Genomic DNA, 24942 nt, shown 5'->3' with positions numbered 1-24942 from the left:
TCACCCGTGTCTTAGACCCTAGATCAGGTGGGCCGCAGGCCTAGCTGTTATCTAGCTCTTCCTGAGGAAGGGTTTTCATAAGCCTGTGACATACCACCACATGGTCTTTTTAGAAATGTAAGTAGGTTAGTTTCTCAAATGTTTAAGTCCCTGGAATTTATTTTTTTTTAGTTTTTAATTTAAAAAAATTTTTGTTTATTTTTGGCTGTGCTGGGTCTTTGTTGCTGTGAGGGCTTTTCTCTAGTTGCGGCGAGTGGGGGCCGCTCTCCAGTTGCCGTGTGCAGGCTTTCAGTGCAGTGGCTTCTCTCGCGGAGCACAGGCTCTGGTAGTTGCAGCATGTGGGCTCAGGAGTTGCAGCTCCCGGGCCCTAGAGCACAGGCTCAGTGGTGGTGACACAGGGAACTTAGCTGTTCTGTGGCACGTGGGATCTTCCCAGGCCGGGGATCAAACCCGTGTCTCCTGCACTGGCAAGCAGATTCTTTACCACTGAGCCACCAGGGAAGCCCAAGCCCCTGAAATATAAATCTGCTTTCTTTAGAGTTCACTTTGAGATCATTTTTTCCCTTCCTTTATCCATCTCTGTCTTTTTGACATCTGACATCCATTTAATCAGCAGGTATTTTTGAACACTGCCAGAAACTGTGATGGATCTTAAGTGTATATGACAGTGAACACAAATTCCCTGTCCTCTTGAGCCGTACAGTATAATGGGGAGGCTGGCATTAAATAAATAACCATCTAGATCAGTCTAGAATTACAGCCCTGTTAGGTACTTTAAGAGAAAAGTACAGGGTGCTCAGAGAGAAGGAGTCGGCAGGAAGACACCCCTGGAGTCTGTTTTTATGTCATGAAGCCAGCTGGTTAAGCAGGTTTGGAAATCAGAAAATATTTATTGAAAAGCTATAATGTTCTTGTCACAGCACTAGATTATTTAGGAGTTATGAAAGAAGCAATTAGACATAGATTTTTACCTTTGAATAATTTACAACTTTTGTAGTTCCTTTTGTAATATTTTGTAGGGATTCCCTGGTGGCTCAGATGGTGGAAAAAATGAGTCTACCTGCAATATGGGAGACTGGAGTTCGATCCCTGGATCAGGAAGATTCCCCTGGAGAAGGAAATGGCAACCCACTCCAGTATTCTTGCCTGGAAAATCCCATGGACAGAGGAGCCTGGGGGGCTATAGTCCATGGGGTTGCAAAGAGTCGGACACGACAAACCTGGGTCTCCTGCACTGCAGGCAGATTCTCTACCATCTGAGCTGCCAGAGAAGACATTAAGACCATAGAAGGTGCTGGGTGGTGTGCTAAAACTTCAGAGAAAGGAGAGCTCTGTGGAGGTTATAGTGTACTAGGAAGTCCTCCTGGAGGAGGCAGTGCTTAGCTGAAGAGTACAAGGAAAAGGATTTGTATTCGTGGTAAAGAGGGCAGAATCATATCTATAATTCAAGGAGAAGAAATCATGAGCGCAAGTGGAAAAAGTAAAAGAAGCCTGTTAAATGAGGGGACTGGAGGGTCCATAGAGGAAAGCTTCATTTACCTCTTTGATTTAAATTTGCTTTTAGTTAGAGTGATCTGTAATATATTATCCAAATGAGAACACTTTTGAAAGTAAAAGGGGGCCTGCCCTGGGCGAGTTGAGATAGGTAGTCATCCTGTTGTAATGTGACTGGAATACAAGAGCTTATCCCAGAAAGCAGGATTGGAGAGCGGAGCACGTGGTTATGGTCAGTCCGTGTTTACTATCGGATTTGCCTGTAGGTTACTTATTTGATTTAATTTTCAGACGTTCCTTGGTGCCATAGCCTGGGTTGGGCCTTAGCTGTCTGAAAGGGAAGCGGTGAGGCTAGTTTGAAGACGGTACCAGCACGTAGAAAAATCATACTCTTGAGTGTGTGCCAGGGGAGACTCAACCCCAGGGGAAGCAACCTAAAATTATTAGGACAGTACTGTGACTGGCGCAAATTTAGGAATTCTAAATATCTATGAATATGTAAAGAGGCATATTTGCTGTTGAAATTGTTGGAAGATAAGCAGAGTTTCCTGTTGGACTGTTGGAGAAGGACTCACAAAGAGGGCTGAACGTCATAAACCTATCTGGGAGAATGGCCGCCCAGATGCCCACCCATGCTCTTCCTGTTAGCCTTCTTTGCTTTATCAGAGGACTGGAGAGGCCAGACCACATTAGTTGGAGAGAAGATCTAGACATAAGATTTTTATTTAATTTTTTAATTTTACTTGTAGCATAATTACTTTACAGTATTGTGATGGTTTTTGCCATATAGCAGTATGAATTAGTCATAGGTCTACATGTGTCCCCTCCATCAGGCACAAGATCTTGATAACCATTTTCTAGTCTCCTCCCGCACGTAACTGGTACCAGAGCTGCAACTGCCTCTCCCTGAGTTTGCTGTGTCTGTGTCTGGCTAATGTTATTAGCGTTTATCAAACTTCCAAGATACAGGGGCGAAACTCGTTGACGTATCAATTTTAAACCAGACACATTTGTCACTCTATGGACATCTCATATTACATACTTTCTAAAATGAGCAGATTTTTTTGTTTTCTTTCTTTCTTTGAAGCATGATTTAATAGCTACTTGTATAAAATAGCTGGACAAGTGGGTGGATGTAATGGTTACTCTGAGATTCCCCAGAGAGGAGTGAAGGGAGACTGTTGCAATAATTCAGCTGGATGGTGGGTTCCTTTCTAAGGGTGGTGAGAGTGTTTGGGTGAGGGAGTCTGGTGGGAAATGCCTCTCCAGGGTGTTGGAGTTGGCCTCCTGAGCAGCAGAGCCTGTTTGGAGCTTTAGAAACAAGTCGGGAGGCCCGGCCACTGCTTTGCAGCCCCTTTCCACCCACTTCTTCCTCCTTCATTGTAGGTCCCTTCTGTTTCACTGTGTTTGCCTTCACCTCTGATTTTTGGATTGTAATATTTTATTTTTCTCCATTTGGGAACCTGTTGGCCTCATCCAACTGAATTTTAGGCTTGCCTGACGAGGGATGTGAGATTATTTGGGGACACTTATTAGGGCAGGATTTCAAAGCCCTGCCCAACGTATAATTACAGGTAGATGCAAGCGAAGAGTCAGAACATAGCGTCTTCAGCTGGCGTGGCAGGAGAGGGGCCTTTACTCGTCAGTGGATTTCTGTAGAGCCAGGTGGGGGTTGCGGTGATAGCACCTGACGCTTGTGTTCTTCCGGTGTCCAGCACAGGATCCTCATGGAGGTTTTCAGCTGAGACTGTTACTTTCCTTTTAGCATCCAGGAAGTGAATCCAGCAGCTATGAGGCCATGGTACCCGAATCCAGTTTGGTTCTGTGTCATTGTCTCGTCATTAGCAGCCATCATGTCCCAACCCTAACCCCAACATAAGCAGAGCTGTTTCTGAAAGATAAGAAGACCATTGGAATATCATTGTGAAGTGAAAACTAACTGTAAACTCTTGTCCCAGTTATTGCTGCGTCCCAAACTTAATGGTATTAAGTTCAGTCGCTCAGTTATGTCCGACTCTTTGCGACCCCGTGAATCGCAGCACGCCAGGCCTCCCTGTCCATCACAAACTCCCGGAGTTTACTCAAATTCATGCCCATTGAGTCGGTGATGCCATCCAGCCATCTCATCCTCTGTCGTCCCCTTCTCCTGCCCCCAATCCCTCCCAGCATCAGGGTCTTTTCAAATGAGTCAGCTCTTCGCATCAGGTGGCCAAAGTATTGGAGTTTCAGCTTCAGCATCAGTCCTTCCAATGAACACCCAGGACTGATCTCCTTCAGGATGGACTGGTTGGATCTCCTTGCAGTCCAAGGGACTGCAACACCACAAGGGCAGCAGTAATCTGTTATTTTTTATCTCGTGGTTCTGGGGACTCACTGGGCCCAGTGGGCCATTCTCAGCTTCTCAGGGTCTTATGCTCTGGCCATCAGATGGTGGTTGGCACTGGGGCATTTCAAGGCTTTGCATGTGTGCGTGCTTGTTCACCTGCTTCAGTCGTGTCCAACTCTGTGTGACCCTGAGGGCAGCAGCCCGCCAAGCTTCTCTGTCCATGGGATTCTCCAGGCAAGAGTACTGGAGTGGGTTGCCATGCCCTCCTCCAGGGGATCTTCCCAACCCAGGGATCAAATTTGCGTCTCTTAAGTCTCCTTCATTGGCAGGCAGGTTCTTTACCACTAGCACCACCTGGGAAGCCCCTCAAGGGCTTTCCCACACTTCTAACAGTGGATGCTGGCTACTGGTTAGCTCTCAGCTGGGACTCTTGGCCAAAACACCTAACGTGGCTTCTCCATGTGGCCTGTGCTTCCTCATAGCATGGTGGCTGGCTTCCAGGAGCTAGAATCTCACGAGCGGTGTAGCTTTTATGACCTAGCCTTGGAATTCACACAGTATCACTCCCACCTCATTCTTTTCATTGAAAGCAAGCCAGTCTAATAGCCCATGGTCAAGGGGAGAGGAATTAGACTTCCCCTGTTGATGGGAAGAGTGTCAAAGAATTTATGGACATGTTTTTAAAACATCACTGCTCTTTTGATGCTGTTCTTCATCCAAATTAGACAATTCTGGGGGGGAAAAAAAAACTTTTTTGAAGGCGATGTCTTGCAGAAGAGACATATGGCTCCCAAAATAGTCCAGCAGGCTGTTCCCATCTGCAGCTTCTTGTTCCCCAGGTGGAAAGGGAAACTGCACCCCCTGGCAGAGTTTGGCTCCGGGCCAACGGTTGGACATGCTTCACATGGCTTTCAGATCCTCTCAGTGGAATTGGATCTCCCTCCTAACCCGTGACTCAAGTGCTCTTGTCTGTTCGCCTAACGTCAGTCACAGTGGTGCCTTCCGCTCTTTTGTCTTGGCCAAGAATACTGAGAAACTGTAAGGGAAAAGCCGTCAGAGTTTTTATACTTTTGTAATTCCTTAACTCCTCCTTGTTGTCCTACACTTTCTCTTTCTTTCCCAGTCTGGGCTGTCCCCGTTTCCTTCTCCCCAGATGGTTTCCTTCGACCCTTCACCTGGCAGCACTACTACCTCAGGCTAGATTTGGCTTCAGAACACACTGTTTTGCCCATTGTATTCTTCAATTGCTTAATCACTGTCTGCTGACGTTTGCAGGAATATAAACCCTTCTTTTTTTTTTTTTCCGAAGCTCAGAGGGTCTGCTTTGCCTTGTTGTGAAGTTAGTTCTCTGGAAACAGACTGAGCTTCAAGCCCATGATATAAGAGCCTCTCAGGCTTGAAGCATGCATATATACAGTGTCTTAGAACCGCCACTGCTTTCCGCTAGCTTAGACCAAGCAACTGGCATCATCAGAGGCATGTATTCTCAATTTCTTGAGAGTTAGAACATCTCTTGTTGACTCTCACAACTCCTAGCACATATTAGGGTCTTAGAAAATATTTATCAATTTATTTGATGTTGCATAAAGGAAAAAGGTGAAATAAGAGTTTCTTCAGAAGCTTCTCAGGCCCTTGTGTGTGCTTGTCTGCTTAGGCGCTCAGTCATATCCGACTCTTGCAACCCCATGGACTGTAGTCTGCCAGGCTCCTCTGTCCATGGGATTCTCCAGGCAACAATACTGGAGTGGGTTGCCAATTTCCTTCTCTATCTCATGCCCTTATTTGGTAAAATGAAGATCACTGAGTAGCTTCTATTTCTTGTGTGCTGGAGTGCTCCTTCTTAGGACCCAGGCCCCACCCCTTAAGAAAATCCACGGACTGTGTGCAGAGAGGAGCCCACAGGAGTCCTGAGGCCCACAGCCCACGGCTGGCCATGAGCGTGCCAGCCAAAGCCCGGTGAAACAGAAAGCCCATCAGTCAGCCACAGCTTTGAGAGAAATAATAGATGGCTTTTTTTTTTTTCAAGCTGGGAAAAAAAAAAGATTGTTGAGTTATTTCAGAGCATACTCATTATTCCCCCTTTGTAAAACTTGCCAGGACCGTCAGCCTGCTGTGGCCCCCAGCGCACTTACTGTTTGTCGCAGAGAAGTAGCTCAGATGAGGGTCCAGAGAGTAGGGATGGCCCCCTTCCTGAACCCCGTTCGGTGTCTTCTCCACGGGAATGTGATGGAGCACGTGGTACCTTAACATCTCAGGAGCTATCAGATGGGAAAAGGCCACTCATGAGCTTTTCTCCAGCAAACGTAGCGGGACTGAAGGTCAGAAAATAACCGCTTGCTTAATACCAATTCTTTCTCAATCTCTTCATTCTGAATATTGGTGAAGGTGACTGGTCAAGAGGTTATACTGTCCAGAGGTTATACTGGTTGGCCAAGGCCACACATCAGTGAAATGATCCACCCCGTACACGTGTCTCGCAGTGACGTGATTCCTGTTTGTGCCTCAGCAAGCTTCCAAGTCGTTACAAGGTGTGGATTTGGAGGTCGCTGCCGAAGAGTCAAAACCGTGAATGTGTTCATTGAATGTTCAGGATCTGTGGACATGCCCTCTGAAAACAGGGTCATTCTGGTCACATGGGTAATGACGATTTAGCAAATTTTGTGTAAACTGAAACCTGGATTGGTTTCTTGACCTTTTGCATGAATATTCTCTTTGCTAGGTAAGAAATGGCAGGGTGCAAGTAGTTCTGTGTTTCTGGGGTACACGATGAGAGGCTGGAGGGGGTAACAAACGAGGCCATAAGGGAAGTAGGAACCAGAAGATGATATGAAGTGTCCTATCGTAATGGATGTGAGCGCTTTGCTCCTCGTTGTCAGAGTCTCCCACATGCTCCATGGCCTTGTGTCCTGTCTCTCCTCTTCCTCCAGTCACTGTCGGCTCCCCCAGCTACTGTTTTACTGACATTTAGGCCACTTGTGTTGTACAGTTTGTGTCCTACAGGTATTTCTCATCTAGTTCATACCATATTTTGTTTTATAAACCCTGGATATGTGAAGCCTCCTTCCCACCCAAAAAGAGATTAAAACTTTTTAGGGAAAAACAGAATGCCCTCTTTGTTGATATGGACGCCCTCCGCATCTCACTTGTGTGCTGACATCCCACCACGGCATCGCATTCCCCACGTGCACTCCAGAGACTCCCACTTTGCTCTGCCCCTCCAGTGGCTTTAGGACTGAATTGTTTGGGAAGAGAAGAGGAAGAAGAGCTTCACATTACTTTTTTCTTAATAGATATATATATTTTATTGAAGTATAGCTGACTCAGTGTTTCAGGTGCGTAGCAAGGTGATTCAGTTATACAGATACACATATATTATTTTTGAAATTATTTTCCATTATAGGTTATTACAAGATATTGACTGTAGTTCCCTGTGCTGTAGTTAACCTTTGTTGCTTGTTGCATATCTATTTTTTTTTTAATTAGAAATCTTGCATTCTATTCATACTAAGTCAAGCCAGTGGAATCAAAATGTCATAATTTTAATTAGGCAAAAATTCATAAGTTTTCTAAAATATATATATTATACATTCTATTTACATATATACATGTATACAAAAGCTTTTCTACAACACTTGGTATAGGCTTGAGAAAGAACATCGAAAAAGAAAAGAAGAGATGGAGAAATTGGAAAATATAAACTAAATGAAATGAGAGCACTGAAATGGAAAAAGTGAAACAAGCTAGATAAAAGTAAAAGATCATCAGATAGTCCAGTTGCTTTTAAGCATGGCTGCTCATTAGAAACATATCTGGAGCTTTGGAGAAAAAAAGCAATACCTGGGCATTTGTATTTTTCAAAAAACTCCAAGATAGTTCTGATACATGTGTAGATTTTGAAAAGTGATTACAAGTTTTCTATTAAATGGTAGTTTTGGTAGTATAGAATTCTATTATTTTTCTGTTGACCCATCATGATGCAATAGTATTAAGTGAGAAATAGTTACATAATCATAATAGTAAAGGATGTTTATCAGTTTTTTCACAATCAATAGCCAGACAAAAAAGAATTACATTTGCAAGCCATAATGGGAACATAATTAACCTAACAATATAGAATAATTACATACAATTTGGGAAAGGGGTCAAGCAGAGTGATGTGGTAAGTGGAAGTGCATACATGCACATGTTTTCAAATGCCCAGCCAGTCTATGTCTTTTGGTTGGGGCATTTAATCCATTTACATTTAAGGTAATTATCGATATATATGATCCTTTTATCACTTTCTTATTTGTTTGGGGTTTATTTTCTGTAGGTCTTTTCCTTCTCGTTTCCTGCCTAAAGAAGTTCCTTTAGCATTTGTGGTAAAGCTGGTTTGGTGGTGCTGAATTCAGTTAACTTTTAATTGCTGGAAAGCTTTTGATTTCTCCATCAAATCTGAAGGACAGTCCTGCTAGGTAGAGTATTCTTGGCTGTAGTTTCTTCCCTTTCATCACTTTAAATAGATCATGTCATTCCCTTATGGCTTGTAGAGTTTCGATTGAGAAATCAGCTGATAGCCTGATGGGAGTTCCCTTGTATGTTATTTGTCATTTTTCCCTTGTTGCTTTTAATATTTTATCTCTGTCTTTAATTTTTGTCGGTTTGATTACTATGTGTCTCTGTGTGTTCCTCCTTGGCTTTATCCTTCCTGGGACTCTCTGTGCTTCTTGGACTTGACTATTTCCTTTCCCATCTTCAGGAAATTGTTCAGCTATTATCTCTGCAAATATTTTCTCAGGTCCTTTCTCCCTCTCTTCTCCTTCTGGGACCTCTATAATGCAAATGTTGGGTGTGTTTAATGTCCCAGAGGTCTCTTGGGCTGTCTTCATTTCTTTTCATTCTTTTTTCTATATTCTGTTCTATGGCAATGATTTCCACCATTCCGTCCTCCAGGTCATTTATCCGTCCTGCCTCAGTTATTCTGCTATCAATTCCTTCTAGTGTACTATTCATCTCCGTTTGTTTGTTCTTTAGCTCTTCCAGGTCTTTGGTAAATATTTCTTGCATCTTCTCAATCTTTGCCTCCGTTCTTTTCCCGAGATCCTGGATCATCTTCAGTATCATTATTCTGAATTCTTTTTCTGGAAAGTTGCCTATCTCCACTTCATTTAGTTGTTTTTCTGGGATTTTATCCTGTCCCTTCATCTGGGACATAACTTTCTGCTTTTTCACTGTGGTTATTGTTGTTCTTCAAGCACTCAGTCATGTCTGACTCTTTGCAACCCCGTGGACTGCAGCACGCCAGGCTTCCCTGTCCTTCACCATCTCTCGTAGCTTGCTCAAACTCATGTCCATTGAGTCAGTGATGCCATCCAACCATCTCATCCTCTATTATCCCCTTCTCCTCCTGCCTTCAATCTTTCCCAGCATCAGAGCCTTTTCTAATGAGTCAGTTCTTCCCATCAGGTGGCCAAAGTATTGGAGCTTCATTGTGATTAGCTTTCTGTAATAGGATTTTTGGTTTAGCTGCTGTGAGACTGTGCTTCTTGCTTCTTCTGTCCACCCTCTGATGGCTGAGGCTGAGAGGCTTGTGTTATCTTCCTGATGGGAGGGACTGGCAATGAGAAAAACTGGGTCTTGCTCTGGTGGGCAGGGCCTTGCTCAGTAAAGCTCTAATCTATTTATCTGCTGATGGCTGGGGTTACACTCCCTCCCTGGTAGTTGTTTGGCCTGAGGCGATCCAGCCCTGGGGTCTACAGGCTCTATGGCCGGGTTAATGGCAACCTCCAAGAGGGCTAACGCCAAGGGGGACCTTCTAGGTCTGCTGCTGCCGGTGCCCCTGTCCCCGTGGTGAGACCCTGCCCATCTATGCCTCCACAGGATGCCCTCCAACACTAGCAGGTAGTTTTGTTCAGTCTCCTGTGGGGTCAGTGCTCCTTTCCTCTGGGACTTGGTGCGCGAAAGATTTTGTTTGTGCTCTGCAAGACTGGAGTCTGTTTTCCCCAGCCCTGTGGAAGTCCTATAATCAAGTCCTGCTGGCCTTCAAATTCAGATTCCCTGGGGATTCACAGTCCCCTTGTCAGGTCCCCAGGCTGGGAAGACCGACATGGGATTCAGAACCTTCACAGCTTGGGAGAACTTCTTTGGTATTTCTTGTTCTTCAGTTTGTGGGTCACCCACCCAGCAGGTATGGGATTTGGTTTTATTGTGACTGTGGCCCTCCTACCGTCTCTCTCTGCAGCTTCTTCTTTGTCTTTCAAAGTGGGATATCTTTTTTTGTTGGGTTCCAGCATCCTCCTGTCAATGGTGGTTCAACAGCTAGTTGTGATTTTGGTGCTCCCGCAGGAGATGAGCACATGTCCTTCTCCTCGGCCGTCTTGAACTGAAGCCTCCTGAGCCTGTTCGAAAAGCTGCAGTACAGCGGTTGGTCAGATCAAGTTCTGTCTTCAAGGGCCCGGCATTCCCAGGGAACAGTAACACATAGCCTGTAACTCCTGTCTCCTTTTCTCTACTTTGGAAAAGAGGATTTTTTAAGTGTTACTGCTGTCTTTTCATGAGGGTAATGTCTCTCACCCCATTTTCTATTAAAGAATATTAAAGATCAGCCACAATTTTGCTGCATTATCAGCCTTCTGAGCAGTTCTTAAACTGCTTGATATGAGACTCAGGACTGACCATGGCTAAGGGTAAGTCTTGAGGGAACCGTGAGAGTCTCTTCAGAACTGAAGATTTCTCTAAAAGGCCAGCTCTGTTCTGAGGGTTGTGGAAGTCTGTCACTGAACTAAGTGCAGGAGAACAAGAGACAGAGACAAAAATGAAAAGAGAAGGAACTAGCTTTGAAAAAGAAAGAGAACTGGCAGGGAGCCCAGACTACAGGTCATAGGAATAAGCGATGTTTGGATGGATGGGTGGATGAATGGATGGAGAGACAAGACAAAAATAATGAGACAGCCTGAGTACAAGGTGTTTCTCTTTAAAATTAAAAATTGACCCAGCATTTGCGTCATGCCTGTTGAACTGGTGACGTCAGGGACTGGCAGGCGGTCTTCCACGGACGTCAGCAAGAGCAGATTGAAATCGCCACAGCAGAGTGCCCCTCAGCCCTGATAAATAGGGCTGATAATTGAATTAGAAAACATTCTGAGCTGTTGGCTAATTATGCTATTCAGGCAGTTGTTTTGTCCACGTCTGTTTCATCCTTGAATTGCCTGAGTGATTTTCTCACTGGGAGGGAAAGTGCTTCAGTGTCCATTTTGCGCCTCTCTAAATTATGCTGCCTGTGCTTTGTAGGGCAGTACTTTGGCATTTCACGTTATTACAGACATTGTTACATAAGTTTTGATCGCGTTAGTGTGGTTCTAGCTTGTGATTCAGTCTGATGTTTGTTTCCATGTGTATGAATGTGTGCGTATGCATGTTATTCCGATGCTCAACTGCTTTCTTCTTTCACAGAGGCAAATAACCAATTTGTTCTTCCAGCAACCGTATAATAATTTGAACAGCCCCAGTTGTGCTTGATTTAGTAAAGCTACAGATGAGAAAGAAATCAATCTAGAAGAGCAGCCATAGTATTAGAAGTGAAGGATTCAAGCCAACTTACTCTTTTGGTTAAAAAGAAAAAACAAAAACACAGACTCTTCCCATCCCAGCACAGAAGTGTTTGTGTTGATTGTTTACTCATTCATCCACTAGAAGAAATTTGTGGCTTTAGATGTTAAAGACACATAATTAAAAATCATAAGCAAAATCTGCAGGAGAAAGGAAGATTCATCTTCTAACAAGGATTTTTCCAGTACCAAATTGGGATGATAAATTTTTCTTAACTTTTCCTTATATTTAGTTCTCACTTTTAATATAGCTTTGTCTTCAGACCTAACTAGAAATGCCTCCATGATGCCAAATTTTTTATGCTTGCACACAGAGGAAGCATTGGAGAATCCCAGTTCTTCTTGGGTCTCTTGATGTATCTGAGTCAGATACATGCTTGTCCTTAGCAAGATGGTTATTCCAAGCCACACATTCAATGGGACTTTGAAATCATCACTGAGAGTAGGAAAGAACTTGTAACTTTGAGAAACTTGAAAGGAGGCTGGTGTGGGGAGAGCGTAGTGGGCAGGGAAGGACATGGCACAAGGTGAAGAGAGACAGGTTAGTGAGGGCTAGATCTGCAGCTTTGTCGATCACTGCAGAGTCTGGATTTTTATTCAAGCCACTTCCCAATTGTTGCTGAGTAGACAGAGAATTTAATCTGAGATGCCTATAGGTTTGGTTATGGATGGGCAAGTTTTTTGGTTTTTTTTTTTTTTTTTTTGCTTAGTATACCTTGAATGTTGAATGGGTCAAATAAAATAATGTATAATAAATGCTCTTCCACACTTACGCAACCCTCAGTGTTTATCCTCTCTTCTGAATATGTGTATTATCACTTTGAACTTCTGTATTAGCTATTTAGCATTTAGTGTGTGCTATATTATAGTTGGGCTGCCCTGGTGGCTCAGATGTTAAAGAATCTGCCTGCAGTGCAGGAGACTCAGGTTCAATCCGTGGGTTAGGAAGATCCCTGGAGAAGAGAATAGCTACCCACTCCAGTATTCTTGCCTGGAGGATTCCATTGACAGAGGAGCCTGGCGGGGTCGCAAAGAGTCGGACAACTGATCGACTAACACAGAGACATGTTATAGTTATATATCACTCATAATCTGTTTCTTCCAACTGTAGATTATTAGCTTCTTTGAGAACAGGGGCTTTTGTGTCTTCAGGGCCAGCACACGAAGCTCTACACGTAGCAAGTACATACGGTTTTTGTGTTTGTTCATTTTAAGGATTTGAGGTTTCCTCTATTTAAAACATTGTCTCAGTTCAGTTCAGTTCAGTCACTCAGTCATGTCCCACTCTTTGTAACCCCCATGGACTGTAGCATGCCAGGCTTCCCTGTGCTTCACCATCTCCCTGAAGTTGCTCAAGATCATGTCTGTTGAGTCGGTGATGCCATCCAACCGTGTCATCCTCTGTCATCCCCTTCTCCTCCTGCCTTCAATCTTCCCCAGCATCATGGTCTTTTCTAATGAGTCAGCTCTTTGTATCAGATGGCCAAATTGTTGGAGCTTAGCTTGAGCATCCGTGCTTCCAATGAATATTCAGGGTTGATTTCCTTTAGGATTGACTGGTTGGATCTCCTTGCAGTCCAGGGGACTCTCAAGAGTCTTCTCCAACACCACAGTTCGAAAGCATCAATTCTTTGGTGCTCAGCCTTCTTTATGGTCCAACTCTCACATCCATACATAACTACTGGAAAAGCCATAGCTTTGACTATATGGACCTTTGTCAGCAAAGTAATGTCTCTTTTTTAATACGCTGTCTAAGACAAGTGCGAAAGTAAGTCCTCTTTTGCAACCCACAACTCATTGTTCAGTATGAGTTTTGATACAGATAAGAAGGAACGTGATCCATAAAATGGGTGTGTATTGATGAGCATAAAGATTGCTTCCAGGGCTATAAAGTTAAATACGCTTTTAAATTACCAGCTGTATTGATCCTAGTACTCAGTTTTAATGTTGACATAAAACAAAGATGGGCTCCTTTTTTTAGGCTTTTATCTTCAGAATACAGTGTCTGGATTTTCCAAAGGTATTGGCATATCCCAGTGATCTCTGTCAAGTTTTAGGGTGTGATAATTTAGGAATTAATATGATTTGAACTTTATAAGCTTTTAGAGAACCGGACATCCCATCTCCTGACCCTAAACAGGATCCTATAGTGAACTGCTTGAGGAAATTGGATCTTAAAGATTACAGGCATCACAGCTGTGGATTGAGCAGAACTTTTTGTATGGGCTGCCTTGAAGACGACAACTTTGGAGGAACTATGGTGACTGGCAGTGGAAAGGAATCAGGACGTGTGAAAATCCTTAAAAATTTATTGACTTAAATAACTTTGCCTATGTTATGAATAAAAAGAAACCTTTGTGTGTCAAAAAAAATAACGCTGTCTAGGTTTGTCATAGCTTTAAAAATTATTACAAGTGAAATATCTCACCTACTTTTGCTTATGTTTGAATTTTTCTATTGTAACAAATGGTAAACAAAGTAGGTTGTTTAAAAAAAAAAGCATTATGGTGCAAAGTACAAAATGAAAATCATGTGCTATATCATAGAGACAGCATAATTTTTGTTTTATTGGTATTGTTAAAACTGCCTCTCCAAGTGGTTCTTGCAGGTTTCCACTTTTACTGGCAGTATCAGTTTCCTCATTCCTCCCCAGTGTTTGATACTGTCAGACTTCTCAGCTTTTGCAAACCTGATTATTGAAAAATTATATCTAGATTTACATTTCCCTGATTACTAGTAAAATTGAACATCATTTCACATGGCTATTGCAGTCCAGTAAGCAAGAATACTGGAGTGGGTTGCTATTTCCTCCTCCAGGGGATCTTCCTGACCCAGGGATCGAACCTGTGTCTTGTGTCTCCTGCATTGGCAGGTGGATTCTTTAACATTGCGCCACCCAGGAAGCCCCAGGACATGTTACTTGCTCAGTCATGTCCAACTCTGTGACCCCATGGACTGTAGCCCACCCGGCTCCCCTGTCCATGGAATTCTCCAGGCAGGAATCCTGGAATGGGTTACCATTCCCTTCTCCAGGGGATCTTCTTGACCCAGGGATCAAACCTGGGTCTCCTGCATTGCAGGCAGATTCTTCACCATCTGAGCCACCAGGGAAGCCCAGCCCATATAGATAGAGAGATAGATAGATAGATAATTTATATATTTTAGATGCCCTTCCTCTGTTATGTATGTGGTAACTATTTTGTCCCAGTCTCTATTATTCTTTTACCTTTGTTTCAGCTTGCCTTTTGCATTCAGCAGTAATACATAGTGACCCTTCTTCTGTTTTAGGGAGGTCAGTATTTTTTATGATAACATATCCCATGTATCGCCCTGTATGGTTTTCTGAAATGCTCTCTTTTAGAACTCCTTGGCATGACCAAGGAGTTGGCATAGAAATAGTCAGCATAGAAAGTCATCACCACGGACTGTCCTGTCCTCACCACGTACTGTCTTGTCTTCACCATGTGCTGTCTTGGCCTGTAAAAGGGCCTATAACCCCTTTTGTTTTCATATTTTTTAATTATTTTATAAATGACATAAAAGTAATAATGAAAGGATAGTTTTAAAAAACATCATTTGAAATCTTTACAAGAATTTGAATGTAGCAACCCCAATCTTTATTCCATATGTTTCTGCTTTTGAATATGTATACCTGAAGTAGACTTCTCTGGTGGCTCAGAAAAAAGGGTAAAGAATCTGCCTGCAATGCAGGAGACCTGGGGTCAATCCTTGAATCAGGGAGATCCCCTGGAGAAGGGAATGGCAACCCACTCCAGTATTCTTGCCTGGAAAATTTCATGGACAGAGGAGACTGGCAGGCTACAGTCCGTGGGGTTGCAAAGAGTTGGACATGACTGAGCACACACACACATGTGCACGCACACACGTGCACACACACACACACATATGCTATCGTCATTAGAGTCTTGAGTGCTGCTGTCTCTGCATTCATCTTCTGATTTGTCTAATTGTGAAGTGTCTTCCTCTGTTGATTTTCTTCTCATTGGCATTATGGACAGGAAATTTTTAAATTCTGAACTCTCAGCTGTGCTCAATTAAAGCTAAATGCAGGCTGCAGAGATAGTGTCACAAATCTTTTGTACCTTATTGAAAGATGATGCATACTTTGAACAATGCAGTGAAAATATGGAAGGATAATGTAATTATATCATTTTTGCATAATCCTTTTTGGGAATATCATCATTCTTTTTCTTATCATTTTTTTTTAAGCATCGTTGTAAATAATGCAAGATGTAGAGGGAAAAAAGACCACTAAGATTCTTTAATATAGTTTAAATTTTATAAAAGATTGTAATGGACCTATATGGTAGTTACATGATAGAATGAGTTTTATTCTATTTTTGAAAATAAATATAATTTTCCTTTCTTCTTTGAAAGACTCCAAGAGGAATAAAATTACAAAATAATGATCCTCCCAAGTAGTAAGGAACCATTCCAAAAAGAAAGTAAAAAAAGTAAAATTGGGCCCAGTGGACCTAATGTTATACCAAGGAATGAGTTGACTGGAAATAGGTGCTGACTGTATTAGTGAAGCTTTTAGCATGGAGTCACCTGGAATGGAAATGATGCTTAATTCAGTGTAGCCTTTCTTTACTATGCTGAAGCCTGCAGGAGTTTGCTCCAGCTTACAGCTTTCTGTCCTGACCTTCCCCTTATCTGTGCAGCATGGACAGAAAGGAGGAAAATTAGCTTCTTTTTGACTGAGGTAGGTGCTTCCTCCTCCTGTTCGTTTCTTTGCAGAGGCCCTGCTTTATCTCGAGTGTCTCTCTGCTAAGCCTCTTTTCTCTATCAAAGCCCTTGAGCTGCTAGCTGTTGAAGTGAAGTGAGTGTCTGTTGCGCGCAGAGCGCAGCCAGCATCCCAGTTGGGAAGGATCTCTAAGAGGTGTGCATGCCAAGCAGGGTACCATTGTGTGCAGGCATTGCGGGAGTCTGCCAAACTCAGAAGTGGGCTGCCAGTACAAATGCCACGTTGACATGACATTTACAAGCTGAGAGTCTGGAAAAGGACTGGCAGGGGAACACCCTTCAGCTACCTCATTTAAGTTGGCAGTTTCTGGGCCAACTTTTGGTTTTTTTGACTCAGAAATCGTAGTCAAGAAGTAATACTGCATATAGAATTTAAAACTATCAGTGCCACTTTTTCTAGGAAGTGATGAATCGTGTTAGCCTGTTTCCTGGGATGCAGGATAAACCAGAGTGGTAAGAGTGCAGAGTCTGGAATCAAATCTGAATGTGAATGAGGGCTTTATCACTTACTGTGGGACCCTGCTCAAGCTACTTAATCTATGTGTCTCACTTTCCCATCTATAAAGTCGAAGTAATATCACTTTCCTCATAGGTTTATTGTATGGATTAAATAGTACCTTAGAAAGTGTAAGCACTTTCCCCAGGGCTTGTTCAATGCTAGGTATTCAATAAATGTGAGATATTTTTCATATTCTTTAGAAATTAGTGAGACATTCAGGGTTTTAGCTGTTCCTATCTATATTTCAGTATAAAGAGAAAAGTATAAAGAGTATGAAAAGACTGAACTCTGTCTTTGACTTGAGAATCGCCAAAACAGTATGCACAGGAAGCCAAGGACATAGTTTTTTCTTCACCTCTCTAGGAAAACTTAGAGGTGGAGTCAGGATCATTTGAGCCTTTGGCATCTCTGCAGTCTCTGGGGTACACAAACTCTTAAGGTGTGAAGAATTTATTTCCATAATAACATTTCTTTGATTGAATTAGAACTTTTCAATGGCAAATTCTAACGCAGACCTAGAGCTCTTCTGAAGGATATCCTGTGGCTTATTAGTGAGACTACCAAGACTGTCGTTTGAGTTCAGGCAAGAAGGTACTTGGTCTTTTTTTCTTTAGGCTGTTCTGCGTCTTCGTTGTGGCGCATAGGCTTAGCTACTCCTAGACATGTGGGACCTTAGTTCCCTGAGCAGGGCTCGAACCCATGTCCCCTGCAATAAAAGGTGTGTTCTTTACCACTGGACCACCAGAGAAGTCCCAGTACTTGGTTTTGATTAAGTCTTTTATCAAGATCTAGTAGCTAAGCACGGCTTATATAAAATATAATCCTTACCATAGCATTTTATTCATTTCCTTTAATCATTTTCAATACCATGAGTAACTTCTCTCAAATGATAAGATTCTGTCTTTTTTTCTCTCTTGTCTTTCAGATCTTCAAAGTTGTTGCGGGCATTCTACGTTCCCTTCCTGTCAGATCAGTATACAGTGTATGCAAACTACACCATCCTCAAACCCCGGAAAGCAAAGCAGACCAGAAAGAAGAGCGGAGGTTAGCACCGTGCCTGTGGTCCCAGAGGACACCCATCCTGTTCACTGGGGATTCCACTGACAGGACGCCCTCCAAGCCATCGCTCGTAACGTGTGTAATAAAGGCCGTGTGACACGAATGCTGGAGTCTGGGTGCTTTGGGCTGGTCAGAGTCAGTCACGCTCGCTCCTTGCCTGTGTCTGCTCTGCATGTACACCTTGTCAGCTAGATGGAGACAGGCCCTGCAGTCCGGGTAGATACGCTGCTCCACATCTCATTGTTTTTCTTCTGTTCGATTATTTACTAGACCGGAGAAGAGCAGAACCAACTTTGAGGAAGAACTGAAAATCCTGGGATGGGATGGCAGTGTTGAGCTGTTCTCCACACTCTGGCCTGGTGTCCAAGAACTGGCCTCCCTGGGGCCGGGTGAGCTGCTCCACGCAAGCTCCCCGGCAGCTCCTAGTAGACCTTCTCATTCAAACCCTAGTGCCGAAAATGAGCACCGCCTAGTTGCCAACCTACATGTCCTTTCACCTCCAGCAAGACTAAGCTTTTCTAAAGCACTTCACAGGATAGATCCTTGTCCTGGAGATATCTCAGGAAAAAGGCAACCATTTGAGGAACTGTGGCTTAATTTCTTTATATAGGAATATAGGATGCCTCTTGTTTTCATTTAAATCCTTTACAACAAGCTATAACTATGAGAGTTTGGTGGGTTTTTTTTTTTTTTTTTTTTTTCCAGTTTTAGCATGCTTTCTTGAATTCAAGACTTCCCTCTGTAAAGATATCAACAGACCAGACTATAACTGTATAGGACATACGTGGAGAAGATGAATTCTATCAGTTGGTGGATTTGAATGACATCACATTTTAAACTAATTTATTCTGAGACCATTTCTGAGGAAATTAAGACTCTCCCTTTTTTTTTTCAAACAACCCTAGTGAAAAAGACCAGTGTATATTTATGGCATCTATTTTTGAGTCTCTCTATTGCAAAGCACATCCTGCATGGGAAACCTCTAGTCAAATAGGCAATGATAAGGACTTAATTAGAATATAAGTATATATTTCACTTTGCCTTCACACACAGTATTTCATAGTTTACAAAGCACTTTCACATTATCTTATTCAATCCACACAGTCATGACGTGAGGTAGACAAGGCAAGTGGTTTTATCTCCATTTTACAGATGAAGAAATTTAAGAGTGGAGGGCAGGGAGCAGAGGAAGGTACGGTGACTTGCCCAAGGCCACCCAGCCAATAATAGTAGCATTCGTACCACAGCCTGGGTTGCCTAACTTCTCATCTAGTGCTTGTCCGTACTCTTCACTTGACTATGAAAACATTACTTGAAAGAATGATGAGGTTGGCCAGAGACCTGATTGATAACATCACTTTCTATGTTTAAGGAAGAATGTTATCTGGGTTTCTCAGTTCTTTGGAGCCTCCGGCCTGCCTGTGGGTCTGACCATCGCAGCAGCGCTCCAGCATGCAGCTTGGCCTGTGGCAGGAGAGCAGTGCTCACGTTTGGAAGTCAAGCTTCTGTGCAGCCACACAGGGTCCAAAATCAGTTCCATTTCCATTCCTGTGGTCAGGCTGGGGTCACATTATAGTGCCTTATTTCCCTAAGGGTAATTATGTTTAGAATCTGCAGATAAGATGCATTAATTTTTCAGAGTTTCCATCTTTCATTTTTCAAAGAGAAGAGATTTTCAGTAGGAACTGATCCTAAGGAGAAAAGAAGTGACAAGAAAAGAGACAGCCAGTTACGTTTAAAGAGTGTCCTCATTGGGGTCCACTCTGAAGGAATATCTGGGGTGGGGTGGAGCACTAGTGAGGCAATGGGTCTAGATCTTGTAGAACAGTTCCCTCCTTGGGGAGGGAACATAAACTCGGGTCCCACTGACTGCTTTAAGGATTCCTGGCATTTAATTTTCAACACTCGATTCCTGTTTTCCGAGGTAAATATTGGCACATATAGTCTGACTACAGGATAGAGAATTTTTAGTGAAATGTCTTGCCATACTGGCAGTAATGGTAAACTGTCCTTCACAGTGGCTGTTAGCGTTAGTCGCTCAGTCGTGTCCGACTCTTTGCGACCCGGTGGACTGTAGCCCGCCAGGCTCCTTTGTCCATGGGATTTTCCAGGCAAGAGGACTGGAGTGGGTTGCCATTCCCTTCTCCAGGGGATCTTCCTGACCCAGGGATCAAACCTGGTCTTCTGCATTGCAGACAGATTCTTTACCATCTGAGCTATAGGGAAGCCCCCTCACAGTGGCTAGAGCTCTCTTTTTCTGCAGAAGTAAATGAGAAAGTGCAGTAATGGAGGTCAACGATGAGCGGCTTTTTTCTAATCAGAGTAGTACAATGCTGATCTGTTATATCATCTTGCAGGTTTGAAAAAAAGAAAAAGCCTGCTGAGCAAGAACTTAACATAGCACAAAAAAATGTCATGATTGATATTCCTAGGGAATGTCAGTTCCTATCTCTTTAAAACCTTATTTGGTTTTCTCTGTTCTACAAACATCTTTAGTGAGAGCACAAGAAATTGCAGAACACTGTGCCAAATTCTATGGATAAGTTACATAAAAATGAGTGGTATTTGTTGTGAAGGTGTTTTTCACATGGCTTATAATCACACTAAAACATCTCCACCTCAGCAATACAGGGAGGTTAGCTTTGCCTGGGAAAGTGTCTCAAAACAGCTGGAGCAAGTAGCATTTCTCCTCCAGAGACTGAGTGATCAGCATGAAGATAAAGTATCTGAAGTCCTTTTTTCTCCGTTGTTTGTTGACTGTCAAGGAATAATGGGCTACAGATTATTGGTGGTAATCTTTGATTATGGAGGTGAGTGAGGAAGTAGGTGGTGTTGATTTAGTTGCTAAGTCGTGTCCAACTCTTGCAACCCCATGGACTGTAGCCTGCCAGGCTCCTCTCTCCATGGGATGTTCCGGGCAAGAATAGGAAGTAGATATATTGGCAGTTCCAGGGCTGGCTCCCTGATCTCCAGATCTTACAATGCTGAGTTCCTTTACTGAACCAACCTGTGTAGTAGCATCTGTTATCAAAGTGGACCTGTCAACTGGTGGGTGTCATATGATAAGAAAGACCACTCATTTTAATCTCTTGAGATAATAACAGAAGAGTAAAGACTGCACCCTTTATTACTGAATTCAAGTTCAGAAACAGATTATCTGTTTTAAATCAAGGTGGTTCTTGATCCCAACCACTTATTTGGGTCATCTTTTTCTAGTTTGGATTTTGGGGAAGGAACACCCCATGTGATCCTACAGCCTTAGATCTGGATTGACCATTTGGGCAGAGCACAAATGGAAATCTTTTATTGTGTTTTGCATTTTGTGGGATTTATTGAAATAATTCACTGTGATGGTGCCGTCTTCTGGCCAGTGTTGAGCAGCTCTGCTTTAAATTTGGTTAATTTCATTTTCTCTGAAGAGGGAAAAGAGGGGTCATTTAATCTTTGCCTCCACCGGCAAATAAAACTCATGTGTTAATTTCTTAGGCTCCTACATTAAACGCCTTGGGTAAACAGATAAATGGACATGTGCTCAGCTTTCTTTCTTTTTTTTTTTTTTTGCATCAGAGAGCTCTGACTTCCATATGGCATTGTTGAGTTTCAGAGGCTCTCTCGTGTTTTGGTAAATCTCGATGGATGTTGCCTTTAATTTTTCCAATATGTAATCTGTATAATCATGTGATTCCTGCTGCAAGTGAAATCAGGAAGCACTGCAGTGTTAAAGCAAGTGTGTTGTTCAGGTCATTTGTCTTCCTGATGCTTGGACTTTATTTCACATGTCAGTGTTTACATTACGTACTTGTATTTTCTGTGAAAGAAAGTTAAATAAACCTTGGCAGTTTGATTTTCCTTTTCTTAAGGTGGTATTTTCTCTTTTGCTTTTAGCTTTTAAATCTTTGGTGGAGATTGGAAACTGAAGGAGCTCAGCTCCTTCCATCACCCCGACTTTCACCCTGCAGTATACAGACTTGCCCTCTGCAGACCAGCCAACCTAGTGTGTTTATTCTGAAAACTGGGGAGAAGCCATTGGGAAACCCAGTGAGGATTAGTTTTAAAACCAAGCACAGTGGGAACTAACTACCCAGTGTGTCAACATTGTGCCTACAAGAGAGTTTCTGAGTCCACGTTACGTTTTTGAATTAAGAATCTCTGGACTTTGAGAATCTGCCATTGTTTGTTGTTCAGCTGGCCAAATGGTGTCCGACTCTTTGTGACCCCATGGACTGCAGCACTCCAGGCTCCTCTGTCCCTCACCATCTCCCAGAGTTTGCCCAAGTTCATGTCCACTGAATTAGTGATATCTTCCAACCATCTCATCCTCTGTCACCCTCTTCTCCTTCTGCCTTCAGTCTTTCTCTGCATCAGGGTCTTTTCCAATGAGTCGGCTATTCACATCAGGTGGCTAAAGTATGAGAGTCTTCATAGAAATGGGATCTAGTCATATCTAACATTCAGGTAATTTGCCACTTTGTCAGGCGCAATACAGTTTTGTGTGTGTGTGTGTGAGTGAATTTCTAATATCATTCCTATATCTTGCACCTTAGAGCCAGTAACTTCTAGAAGCCTCTGGCCGATCTGTGCTGCGCCTTGTCACTCAGTCGTGTCCAACATCGTGACCCCATGGACTGTATGCCCACCAGGCTCCTCTGTCCATGGAATTCTCCAAGCAAAAGCACTAGAATGGGTTGCCATTTCCTCCAGGGGATCTTCCCAACCCAGGGTTCCACCCACATCTCCTGCATTGCAGGCAGATTCTTTTACCACTGAGCCACCACAGAAGCCCTTTTATACCAGTACCATTGGTTAACTAGTTTTCTTTCTGTAGGACCCAAAATGTCCATGAAACTTGGTTTATTTCTCACAAGTTTTGAGAAGGATGTTTTATTAATATAATTCCAGGAGGGAGAAAATGCACAGCCTTAATGAATTTCTTTTCCCTACCTAGAAGGTCATCCTTCTTGTTTAATTACTTGTAGGGCTGGCTTGAGTCTCCCTCTCTTTAATTGAAGCCTTTCTAGACTTCAGACTACTGTGATTATGCCGTTCACCCTCCTGAGTATCTAGTGGCTTTACTAATGACATGGAACCTTTACCTGTAACCCTTGTAAACCTGTCTCTCAAGAACATTGTTGGCACTTGGAAGCAAAGACCGCATCGCACTTCTGTGTATTCCCAGCGTTCAACACAGTTCCCTGAATATTTTGGTGCTGTACCAAAATGGTACAAATTTGGGTACTGTGTTTATTGCCAATAAAGAAAAAGTACAAAGAAACCTGCAACTGATATACAGCTGTTGCTTTCAGTTTGGTCAATTTTTGACCATAGGAAATGGAGCAAGTCAGAAGCCCTGTTGTGCTCAAAGAGCAATTGGAAAGGTGTGAATGGGGCTCAGTGCTATGCATATTTTAGGAATTCTGAAGGACACATCCTTTCACACAAAGGCAGCTTCCTCACAGCCCCTAAATTGTGTACCCTTAATGAATATTTTATTATGACTTGATTTTGGAGGGTCAGACAGCCCAGATCTTCTGAATGAATTGGGGCAGAGAGCCCTCTCCTCCAGGTGTGAGGAAGTGTGGAGTTCCTGCCAGCTACAAGCCCTGCTAGGAAAAGGAAGTCTAACTGTAAGACGACTTCGTGGTGACATATTCAAATTCAATATATCAAATGGTAAGTGGTTTTTTACAGCTGAAAGATATTTTGGCTCTCCTCAGCCCTGAGTTCAGCACAGACCTGGCACGGAAACAAATGACAACCAACAGATTTGATAAATGAAGTGAGGGCCATTCAGATAAGGGATATAAGAATGCAGAATTGTAGTGATATGAGCAGACTGGGAACTTCTATTGTGGCTTCTTAGAATAAACCGCTCACGATTGAATTAATTGGGTTAAATAGCATTTTACCTGAGTATGAGCATTTCTTTAAAATGTTTGAGGAAATCTTAAGATATCTTCATAAAATACTTTAAAATAGTAGGGGTTTTTTGTTTGTTTTTGCTTCTAGTTCCTAGGCTGCTTGTTCTGTCTTGACATGCCTAGAGATAAAAGTATAAACCAGGTGATTCTTGATGGTTCTAACAGCCAAAAGATTGTGTGAGATAAAACTAACTTCTTCTGACAAGGATTTTTTTGCAGATCTGCATTTCAGCCATTTCCTTCCTTAGGATGGTTCTCTGTGACCTTTGTTTGCCTGCAGAATCAGTATTTGGCAATTGGTACCACTAGCCTGCAATTTGCCATTTTAACCCTTGAGTTCCAAGTTGCCAAGTGAGGAAGTTACAGGTTCTGGTCTGTTTGCTTCAGTAGCATTAAACTCAATGCTGGAGATGTGATTCATAGAAAAGTGATTCTCAAATGAAGCTCCACAAGAGAATTACCTGGGGACCCTCTAATTACCCACTGCTGATGACACTAGAGACTGGAAAGCAATTACACCAAAGATCAAAGATTATTAAGTATGTGCTCAGTCACGCCCGACTCTTTATGACCCCCTGGACCGTAGTCCGCCAGGCTCCTCTGTCCATGGGATTCTCCAGGCAAGAATACTGGAGAGGGTTGCTATTTCCTCCTCCTGGGGAATCTTCCCAACCTAGGGATTGAACCCGCGCCTTCTGCATCTCCAGCATTGCAGGCAGAGTCTTTTACCACTGAGCCATGGGGAAGCCCTCAAAGATAATTGTCAGCAAAATGTTTGGTGTCCTTTTCCAATGACAACCCCTGCTAACCAGGCCTCCATCCCGGCCTCTTTGCCTCCCCAGACCCTTTATTATACTTTTTCTATCAAACTTTACCTGTCCCATCTCTCCTTCTCTCTTGGCCCTGCTTTCTGGGAAACAGTTAACTAATGTGATACTGAAGTACATTAATGGATGTTAATAATTTACTGTGCTTCCCTTCTCATTCATCCTCTCATCTCAGTACATTTGAATGATAACAATCGGGGGGGGGGAAAAAAGAAATGACTAGTTTTGGCAATTTTAGACCCATTCAGATGCCATGTGATTAATTTACTTGTTATATGGGGGGAGAGTTTGAGCCAGCAGACCCAACCTTCAGGAAGACTGCCCGGTGGTTTTCAAACCCTATTGCCTCCTCAGATAAGGACCTGTGGTTGTCTTGAATAGGAATATGTGGGTATTGAGCCCCCCTGCTCAGGACACACTGGGGAACCTGCTTTGCTGATTTTATATACTTGGCTGTTTGTTTGAC

General features: G+C 42.9%; 1 protein-coding gene and 1 pseudogene across 2 annotated transcripts in view; both read left to right on the top strand.

Annotated features, from left to right (window-relative positions):
• ALG9 (ALG9 alpha-1,2-mannosyltransferase) overlaps positions 1–21580 on the top strand; it is a 110838-nt gene extending 89258 nt beyond the window's left edge. Inside the window, exons 15-16 of one of the 2 annotated variants that reach the window (XM_043898992.1) lie at positions 17598–17716; positions 18002–21580. In XM_043898992.1, the coding sequence (XP_043754927.1) occupies positions 17598–17716; positions 18002–18039 (157 nt within the window). In that variant the 3' untranslated portion in view covers positions 18040–21580. Of the gene's footprint in view, positions 1–17597; positions 17835–18001 lie in introns of those variants that run through there. The other variant, XM_043899002.1, reaches the window with a different exon arrangement.
• On the top strand, positions 13137–13243 carry LOC122703752 (annotated as a pseudogene).
• Positions 21581–24942: the final 3362 nt, after the last annotated feature.

Source organism: Cervus elaphus, chromosome 1 (assembly GCF_910594005.1).
Source record: "Cervus elaphus chromosome 1, mCerEla1.1, whole genome shotgun sequence".
In the NCBI taxonomy this organism is placed as follows: domain Eukaryota; kingdom Metazoa; phylum Chordata; class Mammalia; order Artiodactyla; family Cervidae; genus Cervus; species Cervus elaphus.
Note: the sequence above shows the minus strand (reverse complement) of the source record. Positions and strands in the feature narration are given on the sequence as shown.